The following is a 16,244-nucleotide window of genomic DNA, read 5'->3' on the forward strand; positions in this document are numbered from 1 at the left end:
ACAATTCATGGATTTTGCATCATGATAATGCACCTGCTCATTCGTCATTGCTCGTTCGTACTTTTTGGCCAAAAACAACTCAGTAATCATACCTCAGCCACCGTATTCACCAGATTTGGCCCCATGCCTCTTTTTCTCATAAAGAGACGGTATTTTGCGACGATTGAGAAGATGGAAACCGAATCGCTGAGAGAGTTCAAGAGCGTACCAAAAAGTGAATATCAGAGCTGCTTTGAGAATTGAAAAATACGCTGACACAGGTATACTCATATTATATCTGACGGGAACGGCGTTGAAGGGGACGAAATAGCAATAGAAATGGAGATAATGATAATACTAATAATGTTAATTCACCATTTTTATACACGTGGGTATATGAGGTAAGTCAGTTGTACTAAAAGCTAGTAAAAATGTAAAGAGAAAGAGAGCGAGCATATATACATAAATACATACATATACATTACGTATATACATACATATATACAAAATAAACATATGAGCCCTAAACTTCAGTGAACATTTTAAACTATTTACTAAAATCAAACCTAAATAAAATTACGACCACTGTGATTTTGTTTTTTGTGAGATTGTTGATTAAAAAATCTTGGTAACTGCTTCAGCATCTTTTTAAAAGAATATTTTTAATACTATCATGAAACACTTTGTCATTTGTAATTTTTTCAACCACATAGGCAGCTTATTAAAGCAAGTAATGGCATTATACTGAGGGGTGATCGACAATGTTTCATGATTAATTTCACTAGTTACGACTTCCATTTTCTAATTTATAAAATGATTTGAAATCCCTGAAACAAGTAAAAAAGTTTCGGTATTCGGTCCAATACAATTAGGAGAATTTGAAACAACGATAAAAATAAAAGCAACAATAAAAATTAATTGGCGCTCCGGGGTGACTTAATTGATTCCAGTGGCGCATTTGCTTTTTCAGCTGCAGGAAAACCCGGAAAAACTGCAGCACCACTACATCTGAAGATTTTGATCTACCAATGTCCTCTCTTTTATAACACAAAATTAAGGTGTCTCCAGAGGCTCCAATAGATTTAATGCATCGCCAGAACACTTCGTGACACGACTATCGTCAAACTTAAACCAGTCTGTTTCGTCTTTGACCAAGGCGTAATAATGACCAAATTCAACGCCAGAACCACAGTGAACAATGACTGCATGGATATTATAATAGTGGTCTGCTAGATTGAAATGTTCATCTATCTCGAACCTTCCATAGAGTTTCTTGCTTCCGTCAGAGGTTGAGTCTTGTTTAAAGATCACCAGTGGTATTATTAGATTGACTGGTGCCTCAGCTATACTTGTTTCCTTATAACAGTCAGTTTGTTTGGCGCATGTTTGGCAATACAGTCGATCATCACCTGTTAAAAATCAATTTTCAGATGATTAAACAATAAGCTTTGCACGAACTGGTTATTAGTCATATTAGGAAAAGCTAGATGAAGTTCCAGATAAGTTTCCGCTACCTTTTGAACATTTACTACAAAGTAAACAAGTGAGGATTTCTCCAGCAAAAGATTTACAAACACAAGACGAGATGGACTGTATGGAATCATTCAATCCAGAGCGGTCAGGAGTATTGATTTTGCTATTGTTTTGCTCACGAAGAGTATTCAACAAGAACCCCAAGAATTAGGAACAATCCTTTTGTTGTCCTAACGAGTATCTAGTGGACTTCAAAGACTCCAGGAAATTGGTTGGAGGAAAAGATGATACATTCTCATGGAACTGCAGCTGCATGAACAGGTGTTTGGTGTTTGATGAATAGGTAGGAAACATTCCCGTTCTCGTTCATCATTAAAACCTCGTTCTTGAAATTCTTCGTTATGAACAACACTTGTAAAATGTTATTCTTGTAGCAAGTGTTTTCTAAATTATCCAATTCGATTTTCTTCTCTAGATTTTCAAGACAGATCTCTACCGATTCGTAAGAAAGAACATATTTCACAGAATCTCCATAAGAACAATTTCTCAAGCTGCGATGTATCCTTCCAAGTGAAGAAGGGTTTCGTAGAGGGATCGATTCGACTCTTGCTTCATGAAACTCTTCCACTGAAGGGGAACCAGAACTACGAGGACTGCAACTCATATTTGGGGGGCAAGAATGACCGGAGTCCACTGACCGCACTGAAAAAGAAGAAGGTGGATCAATCACTTGTGAATTAACCTTGATATGAGACTGATGAGTATCCACATATCTTGGCTTGTTTCGATGAGATTTCAGTTCCGTACTGAAATTAGGGCAATGCATGATGTCATCAAAATTATGTGAAGGAGGAATAGTTCCAAGGACCGAAGCAGCATTGCCACGTTGAATAGCAATACTAATTCTTTCTATAAAAAAGAAGTAGATCAGTGATCTTTCGTTGCTTGACCTATTCTCCTTCCGAGTTCATGAACGAATAACAGAGACTCCGGGCCATAAACACCAAAAGTTTCAACCGCTACTGGATGGAAAAGATAGTTGTTACCAAGATTTTGATATTTTTTTCTTTTAAATTTCTCGCCAGACAATGCTGCAGTTCCAGCAGACTTCCAACTTCCGGCTAGATGGGAAACCGCGACCGTGTCAACGCAAGTGAAGTATCATACCACAGGTAAAAAAGAAGAAATAAAAATAAATAGCTGTAAATAACAATTATATTAGACAAAAAAAAACTTGAAATTGAATAATGGTGAAATAAAATACAAGTAAAAATAAAACAATTCAACAAAAAATAAAAACTAAGAATTACAAAATGAAAGTAAAGATAAGAATAAAAAGTTAAGAGATTTCAAGCCAAGTTAGCTCACGACGTTTCGATTGTTAGTATCCACAATCGTCTTCGGGTGATGACTGGTCTGATTCCTCCGAGAGATGACTATTTATGGGTCGTTCGAAAACTATCACTTATCCTCGCTTTCCATTTTTTCCGCTTCACTGGTTCAGCGGGAGATGACCGTTTTGGCGGGAGTTGGCCATTTTTCGCTTGATGATGGGTTTCCATATGTTGCGTATCTCTACGCTAGCTTGGCTGAATACGTTGTTGGACAACATGTATGCGGCTTCCTTGAATTTTCTCCTAAACCAATGTTCCTCTCTGTACAAGATCTCAGCTTGGGACCACTCGATGTTGTGTTGATGGGTCCAAAATTGGTCTGCTATTCCTGATTTGCTGGTTTCCCCTCGCTGTGTGTTTCTTGTGCTCGGCAATGCGAACATTCAATGGCCTCTTAGTTTCACCAATATAGGATTTTCCGCACTCACAGGGTATCCGGTAAATGCAACACCGACACTAAGTGGGAAACATCTGTATACCGAAAACCCACTCGTACGGGACAGTATCTGAACCACGAATCCAACCACCATCAATCGACTAAAAGAGGAATCATCAAGACTCTATTAGACCGTGCTTTTGGGCTCTGTAATACGAAGGAAGGTCTCGATAAGGAACTAGACATCATAAAAAATGATCTTCAACGGAATGGCTACTCCAAAGCGATGGTAGAAAAGACTTTGGCTAGAAGACAGCAGGAGCCTCACAAGGAAGAGAAGCCGTCACAACCAGTGCTTGCACTTCCCTACATCAGAGGATTATCGGAGAGGATAAGAAGAATTGGTTCCAAGTGCAACATCAGAACCTGCTTCAGATTCGGTAACACTATCCGTAGCAGCCTCACGAAAACCAGGCCACCAAACGCGGACTGCGATTCCAAGAATTGCATTTACCGGATACCCTGTGAGTGCGGGAAATCCTATATTGGTGAAACTAAGAGGCCATTGAATGTTCGCATTGCCGAGCACAAGAAACACACACAGCGAGGAGAAACCAGCAAATCAGGAATAGCAGACCATATTTGGACCCTTCAACACAACATCGAGTGGTCCCAAGCTGAGATCTTGCACAGAGAGGAACATTGGTTTAGGAGAAAATTCAAGGAAGCCGCATACATGTTGTCCAACAACGTATTCAGCCAAGCCAGCGTAGAAATACGCAACATATGGAAACCCATCATCAAGCGGAAAATGGCCAACTCCCGCCAAAACGGTCATCTCCCACGGAACCAGTGAAGCGGAAAATGGAAAGCGGGGATAAGTGAAAGTACTCGAACGACCTATAAAAAGTCATCTCTCGGAGGAATCAGTCCAGTCATCACCCAAAGACGATTGTAGATACTAACAATCGAAACGTCGTGAACTAACGTGACTTGGAATCTCTCCACTTTTTATTTTTATTTTCTTTTTTCGTTTCTTTATTTTTATTTATTCAATTGTTCTATTTTCACTTGTATTTTATTTCACTATTATTTCATTTCAGGTTTATTTTGGTTAATATAATTGTTATTTTCAGCTATTCATTTTTAATTCTTCTTTTTTAGTTGTTTCAGGGATTTCAAATCATTTTATATAGTTGACAATGGAAGTCCGAACTAGTGAAATTTATCAAACTTTTATTATAATTTCAATTCTGTAAAGTTGTAAATGAATGTGGTTAATGTAATTTAATATTTTATTTTGATCTTTTTAGGGCACTTAAAGCTTGTTTTAAAAGTTTTATCATTATTTTATTCAACTACATAGGCAGCTTATTGAAGCAAGTAATGGCATTATACTGAGGGGATTTTTTATAGTTTGTCATTTGATGATGTGGGATTTTTAGAAGATCACCATTTCTTGTATCATGATTGTGTTCTGAAGCAGTCTTTTCATATAATTAATGGTTTTGCCTAACAAGCATGATACATTTGAGGATGAAGATGGAGGGAGCTGTCAATATTTTTTCGTTTATTAAACAACAAGCCGGCAGCTATCTCGGAAATTTATATTAAAGATTAGCCTTATGACGCGTTTCTGTGTTATAAAGACTCTAGAAAAATCCCTTGCCCTGCCCCAATTCCCAAGCCATAATAAATAAATAATCATCTTATTTTTTTAACATACCTCGTATGTATGTAGTAGACGATGTGTCGCTATGATTACACTTCAAACCACCATTCCCAAACTTCAAAAGTATATTTTCAAATAATTATTTGTAATGGCCGAAGATGTTCCTTCGGTTGGCTTCGTCAAACGAGTGCAGAGAAAGACTAAAGACTCTAGATTGGAATTGCATAAGTTGCTGGATGAGGGTGATGTGATCAAAATAAAAGAAGCTTTCGATCAAGAAGATGGAAGAAGAATGAATAAAGAACTCCTCAAAGAAGTGCTAGCTCGAATAGCGAGAATTGAGTACGACGATGAAAAATTCAATATTATATTCATGAGAATGAATGGCCAATGGTAATATATTATTTCACATTTCTTAAATGATCTGTTGAGCATCTGTCTAAAAAGTTTTTATGAACCTACTCGGGGTTAAGGATATTTTGAAGTACACATTTTCGTTTCAGCTCAAAAACGTCAGAATATGAGGTGGAAATTGGTTTCTACCACTTTAGTAGTTTTCAAAAGTGTCATTTAAGGTCATATAACAGCTACAGCTGCTTGCAGCACCCTCCTTTGCAAGGGAGTCAGCAGCCACATTACTTTCCAGGCCAGTATGGGCAGGAATCCAGACCAGATACAATCTGTTAAGTCTTCCTATCGAGGAGAGTCGTTTTTTGGCAGTTTGCTACCAATTTAGACGTTGCTCGGTGAGAGCCAAGAGTTTCTAACGCCGTTTGACTGTCCGAGAATATTTTTATTGACTTGTGTATGAGGTTGGATTCTTCCAATTTCTCCGCACACAATTCAATAGCGTAAATTTCCGCATGAAGTACAGTCGCATAGGTTCCTAGGCAAGTAGATATCTCTATCCTGGGTCTGCAACTAAAAACACCTACACCACAACCTGAAGGTTTTCATATGTACTCCATTTCGCTATACGTTAATTTCAAAATTTTCAATGATACAGCAAAAGTTTAAGAATTGTCGTTCAATGTGAATACTCAACCACCAAAATTCAAATGTTTTTTCAATATTGAAAGAAAAATCGTAACGTCACGAAAGATATATTTTCCGTCGAATACAACAATTAAAAGTGAATGTGTATTGATAGATAGATACAGTACCCCTGAGGGCATAGAACATGTCAGTATAAATATAAACATATTTAATTTAATTTAATTTAATATAATCATATTATACAAAAGCACTGTAACAATAGGATTCTCAAAATCAATATACAATTTTTATTAACAATACAATAAATATGATAAATATGATATGATATATACACACACACACACATATATATATATATATATATATATATATATATATATATATATATATATATATCTAAAGCAAATGGAACTTCAAACGTTCAAGCCAGTCTCTATATACCTACACAGTAGGTTTAATGGACTGACGCCTATCAGAAAACAACTACTCCCCTGGCTAATACCACGAAGGGCGTTGGATTATATCAGACAGGCGTCAGTGCAGGAATCTTCACAGAAAATGTCCTGCATATGCAATTGGCAATACAACTGAAAGAGTCGACCTTCAATTATGGAACGGGCACACTTGCAGACCGGTTTCGGGCTTATTAGCCACTCATCAGTGCAAGATAGTGACCATCATCGACCTAAAGTCAATGAAATTCCACAATTGAAAATCGGAATTCTTTCAGAGTATTTCATTCCTCTTCCGAAGTTGGAGCGAACATCAAAAATGTCACTCCATCTAGTGGACGAGGAACTAACCAACTGCACATCCGTAATTTGCCCGATTCCTCTAAATAAGGAATAAAAACTTTCTTATTATATATATATATATATATATATATATATATATATATATATATATATATATATATATATATATATATATATATATATATATATATATATATATATACATTTTTACTAGGAAATATACTATACATTTTATAGTTCAGCAAGTTAATCGAGGATTTGGTTAGCTATACTAATTTCTGATTACATTACTGAGTTTGGCACCTAAGTGATTGAACACTTGTATTGTGCAACTTCTATTATATATGCGGATTTCAAATAAGTCTTGTAACAAAATGGCTTAGGAATAATATTAAAACATAATGAAAACTTCATAAGCGTATGTCAGCAAAGAAGTGTAAATGTTGCATTAATTTATTTATTCAGTATTTTTAGAAAGGTGTAATAATTATGAAAAATATATTTTTTTGATAGAACACTGAATTTCTTGAAATTTTTTTTCTTTTATACTGGATGGAAGAAGGTTGAATGCTTTAGGTAAAGTATATATTAAACATCTATGGACAATATTTTTGTTGCAGTTGGGAATTCTTAAGTGATGGTTTGTAGTAGTTCTGGTTGTATAGTTATGTGAAGGATGGTTCTGATATTGCTTGTATTTGTAGGCATATATACATAGGCTATGAAAATATAGAGATCTTTTGTCACCAACGTCTTCATTATAAAGTAGTGTTGTCTGATAACGTTTTGTTTTCCTATATATTATTTTTAATATATATTTTTGAATGACATTTAGTTTTTGTAGAGCATTTTTGTACATTCCTCCCCATACTAGAATACCATAACGAAAGAGTGATTCGGCCAGTGATTTGTAAATTAATAAAAGGAGATTTTTAGAGAGGATATCTCGTAGTTGATAAAATTTATATATAAGCTTCCTCACTTTATTTGTTAGATAGTCAATATGGTTACTCCATTTTAAGTTTTTATCTATTATAACCCCTAACTACTTGATTTCTTTCAACTCTGTGATTTCCTCCATGATGTTCTTAATTTTTATACTACTAAAAGAGGGTCTATTAACATCTGTTGTTGAGAATGCAATATAGTGTGTTTTCATGACATTCAGGGATAATTGGTACTCATCCAACCAGTTTTTGGCAATTTCCATATCTCTTTGCAGAAAATCTTTTGTCTCAGTCCATGTATTGCCATTAAACAACATGACGGTATCATCCGCATACGATATTACTTTTGCATTTGTTGATGAAGATAAGAATGCGTTGATATATGTTAAAAAGAGAATAGGTCCAAGTACTGTGCCCTGAGGTACTCCTATTTTTATCGTTCTTGGATCACTTAAGGTGTCATTCAGTTTAACTATTTGTGTTCTATCTGAGAGATAACTGCGAAAGACATTCAATACTGTCCCACGTACTCCATAACATTCCAGTATATGGAGGAGCTTTTCATGATTCACGGTATCAAATGCTTTCGCTGAGTCAAGAAACACTGCGATACATTTCTTATTAGCATCTAATTTTTCAGTTACTTCTGTTATGACCGAGCACATTGCATCAGTGGTAGACTTACCATTTCTAAATCCAAACTGCTGTCGGTGGATTATATCGTTTGAGTCTAGAAAGTGTATTAACCGATCTTTCAAACATTTTTCAAATAATTTTCCAAAATTATTGATAACACTAATGGGTCTGTAGTTGCTTATATCAGTTTTATCCCCAGATTCATATATGGGTGATACAACTGATGATTTAAATTGCACTGGAACGATGTTTGTTTGGAATATGAGATTGAATATATGTACTAAAGGTGTGAGAATCTGTAAATGATTTTTTTTTAATATATCAGTTTTGATTCCATCACATATCCATCACATTCCATCATATATCACAATAATATTAGGTTAGAAGAGGAAGGAAAGATGTACAGTACATAAACTGTACAAAAATATATGCATACATATAAAAATATTAATACATGTAGATATAGGCTCTTACGAGTCCATGATTGTAATAAAAGCTGTCAAATAGATCAAATAATAATAGGATCATTTAAATACTCGTCAGTTGCATAGTATGCTTTTTCAAGTAAAAATGCTTTTAATTTTATTTTTAATTTTGTTTTATTGAATTCCCTCACTGTAAGAGGGAGTTTGTTGTAAATTGTTATTAGAGTATGCGGTACGTTTTTTTGAATAAATGAGAAGTTTGTAGTATTACAGGTCAAGTCTGACTTATTTCTTGTAGAGTATATGTGTGTCTTTTTAGAGTTCTCAAAAAGTTCGGTGTTTTCCTTAACAAATAGTATAGTATCAAAAATGTACTGGCTGTATAAGGTTAGTATTTTATTTTTTATTAATAAGGGTTTACAACTATCAGTTTGTTTATGGTTAAATATAATTCTACGGCATCGCTTTTGCATTTTAAATATCTTGGGGACATCTGTCGAAGCACCCCAGAATATTAAACCGTACTTGATCCTTGAGTGACCTTGTGCGTAGTAGACACACATAGCAGCGTTTATATCTATTGATCTTGTTAGTACTCTTAGAGCATAGCAGTATTTTGCAATATTTTATATTATTGAGGTTAGGTGAGATCTCCAGTCCAATCTAAGATCAAGCTCAATTCCCAAGAACTTTGTACTTTTGCAAGCTGATATTGTTGATCTACCATCTGAGGCTGAGTATTCACATGCAGTTGATTGTTGGGAAAACTTCATTACTTGTGTTTTGTTTATATTCAACTTTGAGTGATTATGTGTGAACCAATCTTCCAATGTATTCAGTGCTTCAAACACGCTTCTGTCTAATTATCCAATACTATGTTCCTTGATTACTACACTTGTGTCATCTGCAAACTGCACAGTGTTGAAATCAATAGTATTTGCTAGCTCATTGGTATATAGAATATATAGCAACGGACCTAAGATTGATCCTTGCGGAACTCCTCTCAAGATTGTTAATTCATCTGACTGTATGTTTTCGTTAGTGAGGTGGCATTTTTCAACAACTCTTTGTGTTCTATTTTGCAAGTATGATTTTATTAAATCGGCTGAGATTCCCCCGATTCCATAGGCATTAAGCTTGCCTATTAGTATATTATGGTCGACACTGTCAAAAGCTTTTGACAGATCTAGACAAATCATTAAAGTGTGTTTTCTTTCATTTTGACTATTTAGCACTGTGCACAAGGCTTGATAAATCGCTCGTGTAGTAGATTTGCCTCTTCGGAAGCCATTTTGGGTGTCACTCAATAACTCAAACTTTTCTAAATAGGCTATAAGGCGATTATATAGGGCTTTTTCGAATATTTTACTAATGGTCGATAGTAGAGCTATTGGTCTATAATTTTCAATTTGATTTCTATCACCTTTTTTGAAAATTGCTTTTATGTGAGCAATTTTCAATTTACTGGGAAATATTCCATTACTAAGTATCATGTTGACAATCAATGTTAAGGGTTTTGAAAGTTCTTGCGCAGTGAATTTCAGTAGTTTTACAGGAATTTCATCACAGCCGACAGATCTGATGTTTTTTAGAGATAGTATTATGCTACAAATTTCACTTTCAGTTGTTGGTGTAAGAAATAGAGTTTGATTCGCTGATGGTAAGCTAGCAGGATTATTTATTTTATTGTTTGCTGGTTTAGGAAGGAGACTAGCAGGGTTATTTAATTTTGGATTCGCAGGTTCCGAGCATTGATTTATGTAAAAACTATTTACTTTATCTAGAACCAGTTTTTTATTTCCGTTTTCTGTATCTAGGTTTCTTAAAATTGTGTCGCTTTCATTTTTTGCTTTGCCAGTGTATTTTTTAACTAGTGACCATATTGCCTTTCCTTTATTTGTAGCATTTGAAATATATCGATTGTCAGATATCACCTTCGACTTCTTGATAACATTTTTTAGTATTTTGCAGTATTGTCGGTATTGTTCATTTGATATAAGTTGTTTTAATTTCTTTTGATAGAGTTTCTTTTTGATTTTACATGATATTCTAATGCCCTTAGTCATCCAGTTTTTTGTGTCTTAATTTTTAATATTAATTTTGTTTGGCTCAAATAAAATATTTATCAGATTCATTATTTTATTAATGAATATATCATAAGCTATATTTGGATCATCAGTAGTAGATAATTCTTTTCAATCAAGAGAGTCTATTTCAAGTCTGAATTGCTTCATCTTTGCTTCAGAGAATATTCTTTTGCATTGTGTTGCTTTGGGTCTCGTTTCGCTGAATGTGGATAATATTAACATTTTTCCTTCATTGTGAATAAATGAAACGCAGTAGAAGCGACAACGCCGCTTCGTCTAAAATATTTTAGGCGTGTAGGTCATATTGACTTATGCATACTGTGGAATTTTCAGGTTGATCAGTTGAATAGTTTGCCAGAAACGGCTAATTAACGCTCATCATGAAAAGCCCTGTATAATTTTTGGGAGGGGTGGAAGATAGCCTCTGGCTAACCCCTTTCCTTTTATGTATAAAATGTACTTTTTATGCATAATTATCGATACTATTATTTGTGATGCACTGTTTGGAACCTTTGGTGTAGTGAAGAATATTACTGGAGTTTTTTTCAACACCAAACCGTTATTTTAACACCTTGACACATTTATATATTTTTCAATCCTTCTTTCATTCATCTCAATTCAATTTGACTTTTGAATTTGAGATCATTTCGCTAGGTATGTAATAATCTGGTATGTAACAGCTATACTCAGTTTCCACAATTTTTTTTGTAGGATATTTCTAGAGAGAAATCATCTACGTATAAACCTAGATGAATATGATGTGAACTCAAATCCTGATTTTCATATCCACCCTACTCGCATAATAATGATCCGAAGGAGTTATTCCCAGATCTTGCATATTTTGTTTTTTGTGTTTCATATTCTCAACTCAGAGTCATTTTTTTTCGAAAAATTATAAACAAACTTCTGATATTATTTTTCTGCTTCACGTTTCAGTAATGGGATGGTGACTTGGGATGAATTTATTTCCTATCTCATACTGGGTTATGAGCAGCAAGAGGTGAGCTTGGAGTTCAAAACGCTCGACGCTCCCATTCCTCTTCCTCCGACCATGCTGAAGAGCAACCATCGTCATACCATTAACAGAATTACTTTTTACCCAACAGTCAAACCAGACAGATCCATCACATGGCACGATGGTAGTATAATGACTTGTAGCCCCGATGGAACCATAAACTACTGGTCACTGGACATGCAGATAGAGAGAACTGTGCAATCGACTTGTCCTTTGTTGAAGATTCAAAGCACTTGGGTGACAGACATGGTGGTACTACCGGATGTTAGCGTGATCTGTACTTCTAGCACCGAAAGAGATTTGAGATTCTACGATACCTCTGCAAGAAAGTTTGAACTGCGTGTGATGATCACGTCTTTTCCAGACTCAATTACAACAATGTATTATACGTTTGACAAGGATATTACAGTGCCGTCAAAGTTGATTATGGGAGACATGGGTGGTAATTTGAGGGTTATATTCATTGAGCCAGAAGCAAGGGGCCCCTTCAGAAGCCAGCCAGGCATTCCCTTACGCCATGTTAGGTACATCCGTCTCTGCAACGGTGGAGTGCCCCACATGAAGATTGTAGAGTACTTGAACATACATAAAGATTTTGTCAGGCAAGTTTCCTATTATCCGACTTTGCATGCTTTGGTGTCTTGCTCTCAATGCCCTAAAGGTCTTCAAATGACGGACATGACAGATCCCAAGAAAGTATACGTTTACAAAATAGTAGCGGGAGTTTGGTGTTTCGCACTACAAGAAGGATGTCATATTGTAGCTACCGGAAGTCCGGACTGTTTGGTGCGAATTTGGAACCCCTTTATGCCTGCCAGACCTATTTGTACATTCTACGGGCACCACACCGGGATAGTGAGAATGGTTTTCCAAGACAACGCTGAAAAATTATATACTTTGTCAAAAGATAAAAACATAAAAGTTTGGGATATTGGAAAGCAATGTTTGCTGCAGACTTATTTGGAGTTACCGCCACAGTTAGGCGAACGAAGTGATCTCACGACTCTTTATAATCCTGAAAGTAGACAGTGGATCATCGGAAGCGTAATGATTGCCGTTTTACCTCTCAGCCCCAAGCAGAGCTTTGAGCATACAGATGGTAATACGCATACTAGTGCTGTATCGGTAGTTCTATACAATAAACTATTCAAGGTGAGTTGAAATAGGAATAAGGGTTTCTTAATGAGTGCTTGAAATCGAACTAACAGTTGGACTGAAGAATTCTTAGGCTAAAATATTGATGAAATTTGATTTTTTGTTCGATATACTTGCTTTCGAGGGTGATACAACGATTACAGCGGTCATACAATTCGTTTTTATAGTACAATTTGTCATCAGCCTCAAAATAGGCCTCAGTTTCATCGATTATATCTTCAGGGGCGCAAAATTTCTTTCCGGCGAGCATTCTCTTGAGGTCTGAGAACAGAAAAAATCGCTGGGGCCAGATCTGGACAATACAGTAGATTAGGAAGCAATTCGATCAACTTCTCTAGATGATCCATTAAAATTTCTGCAAGTAAGGGGTGTAATGGATTTCCCATAATTAAACCTTTTGAGGAATACATATTGTTGTTAAACAGACAGAAGGTCAATTATTTCTCGTTTTATGACTGGGTTCACTCTATTTTTATCTAATAATTCTATTACTGAAGTAATAGTATCATCAGGAGGTTTGCTGGGAATTAGATTATGCACATCAAAGAATAGTAATTTTGCATTGTCTGGTAGAGGTATGTTCTCTATTTTATTGATTAAGTCATATGAGTTAAGTAGACTAAATTTTGGTTGAAAGTTACAATGGTTCAAGATGATATTGATTAGCCTTTCTGATAATTTCACTGATGGTGCAGTGACAAAGGAAACCACTGGTCTAATTGGATAACTCTATTTGTGCAGTTGTTGCCATAGTCGATTCGGTCAATAGCAACCACAGTGTTGCCTTTATCTGCTCTGGTCAATATAACACCATTAACGTTAATTCCTTTGATTTTCGTCGTTTCTTTGATATCTTTACACCCACAGCTATCTCGATCATCCAAAATTAGTTTATGGACTTCTTCATGTTGCCGTCGATAACAGCCTCTTTGGGATGCGTCTACTTACCAAATCACCTCTTAAAGGTTGATTTTCCTGGTGTAAAGTCCGAATAATGTTTATCAAGCCGAGCTTCCGCTTCATCAGTAATTTTTCGCCAGAAAACAATGCTTTATCAACACTCCAAACTCTTTTTATCCATTTTATTGAAACAAACAACAGGTGCTTCTCTCGAAATGGTCTGTCCCACAAACTAATAATTCGACAGCTGTGAAATTCGGCAGGTTAGCGTTAACTGAATATCATATGGATTTAATCCTCGCAGCGCCATCTCTTTATTAGCCTAGGAACTCCTCAGCTCACCTAATATACTAGGAAGTAGCGAAATAACCGTGAGTACCTAGATAAAGCTTGATTTTTTTGTCAAGTTGCTTAAGATCTTTATATTAATCATTAACTTTCGGAAGACTACTAAAAATTGTATTCTCATGATTAACACAAAGGAATTTTTGAGCTCTTTCTGCACTTCATTATGATATGAAGGAATTTTTCACTTTTTGTCTTCGAGTAGGAAAGTATTTTTTTGTTAGCATTTTGGGTGGGGAATGATTTTCCATTAGTTGACGTATTTTAAATTCTCCTACAAACAACTTATGTTCAAAAAACGCGATGCTTCGAGAACCATAATCGTTTCCAGTTACAAAACAAAATATTCAATTTGAAGGGGGAGATATCTTTTAGGAGAGATTAGTTTTCGGAGAAAAGCGTTTCAAAATGTTACAGTTTCACCTTTCTATAAAAAAAATGTTAAAAACTTTCGTAAAAAATAAAGAAAGCGGTTTCGTTCCAAATAAACTCTCAACCAAGATGTTTAGATCATGCACAGAATTCTCTTTCACATGCCAACTGAGAGAAAAACCTTTCAGAAACACTTACTTTGAGGTGAACATCAATTTACACGAAAGAAAAAGTATTTTCGATAAAATTACTGTCATATGAATAATAAATGACACGAAAAACACTCAGTATATGTTTTTAAAAATTAATTTCACTCAGCTGCCGATGACCACTTGACTGCTACGTGGCAAGGGGGCCCGAGGGGAGAGGCGGAGTCCCAAGATGGCCCGAGAGGTGAGGCGTAGTGTCAAGGGGAGGGCACGCTCTTTGAATCTCTCCGACACTCATTCCATCCTTCTCTGTATCGTTGACGTCACACGTTTCTCTCTTTCACTCACTGAAGTTTCTCTCTGAAACACCAACGTAACACGACCTTGAAGTGTGCTTGGACCAAGCTTGCTCAGCTACTGGTTTGAATTTCCCGCGCGATAACTTCTGATTCGTCGACTGTATGACGGCAAAAGTGGAGGAGTGGGCTCTGAAAGTCTAAGGCTCAGTTCACACAGAATGGACGTCTGGCAGAGACGAGGCGTGGACCTTTGTCCCTTCCGTGTGAACTGGGACTGAGGTCTAAAAATCGCCAGAATGGACCTGCTCAAATTTGCACGAGTTTGTCCATGAGGAATGGCTTAGAAGTCTTGCAGCTATATTACTGAGGTATGTTTGAAGGTGGATGACAATGTTTCGTGGTGTATTTCATCAGTTCGGACTTCCATTGTCTAATCTAATATAAATTGATTTGAAAACCCTGAAAAAAACAGTTGAAAAAATAATAAGATTAACCGAAAATAACAATTTTATTAAACAAAAAACTGAAATCACAAAGAAATAACATACGAAACCAACCTTTCTTCACAAAAATTATTGGATCACTAAACTAGTTAACTAATATTATTTTGTGTATGCAAGTATTCTTGGTGAGAATGTAAATAAATATGTTTGAGTGACAGAACGTGAAAGTTGCTGAACCTTTAGAATTTGGATATTTTTTTATCTTCATTGAGGGGGCCCCTCTCCTGTGGAGACCGCGGGGCGTAGCTTCGCCTGCGCACCCCTAAATTCGGGCCTGACTATGGTATTGAAAAAAATTGACCAGGAAGTTGACCTTATGCTACAGATTCACTGATAACGATTTTCATTTTTCAGTGTATCGTCACCTGCGGTTTAGACAGTTACATCATCGTTTGGGATCCATGGAAAGGCAGGCGCCTTGTTGTGATTAAAGAAGCTCACACAGTCATGCTTCATGGTGAAATAATGCCTGTGGAAATAACAGCTGCAACTTTTGATCCTGGTATAACATTCAAATGAGAATACACCATCAATGTGCTCTTTCGGCTCACTTTAGGAAAATCGTAAAACAACTTTGGCGATAATATTTTTCCTCGTATTTGTCATGTGACATAAAATTGTTGAAGACTATTTAACCACAGTTCAGCAACAAATAGTAAACTACACTTTTCTATTTTGACATATGAACACACTTTTTAGAATTGTTGCTCAAAACGCCTTAAGGTCTGTGCCTACTATACCGTACCAAACTATGACAGTGCTAGAA

The 16,244-nt window shown here is 35.9% G+C and overlaps 1 protein-coding gene across 1 annotated transcript in view; it reads left to right on the plus strand.

The window, feature by feature from the left end:
* The first annotated feature begins 5,008 nt into the window (after positions 1-5,008).
* The window catches only part of LOC111511862 (WD repeat-containing protein WDY), a 37,675-nt gene continuing 26,439 nt past the window's right edge, over positions 5,009-16,244 (plus strand). Inside the window, exons 1-3 of the mRNA XM_074180437.1 lie at positions 5,009-5,287; positions 11,677-12,907; positions 15,833-15,980. Of these exons, the coding sequence (XP_074036538.1) occupies positions 5,043-5,287; positions 11,677-12,907; positions 15,833-15,980 (1,624 nt within the window). The 5' untranslated portion in view covers positions 5,009-5,042. The remainder of the gene's footprint in view (positions 5,288-11,676; positions 12,908-15,832; positions 15,981-16,244) is intronic.

The sequence above is a fragment of the Leptinotarsa decemlineata genome, unplaced genomic scaffold (assembly GCF_025532065.1).
Source record: "Leptinotarsa decemlineata unplaced genomic scaffold, Ldec_3_MD MMD2_tig00026294_RagTag_RagTag, whole genome shotgun sequence".
In the NCBI taxonomy this organism is placed as follows: Eukaryota; Metazoa; Arthropoda; class Insecta; order Coleoptera; family Chrysomelidae; genus Leptinotarsa; species Leptinotarsa decemlineata.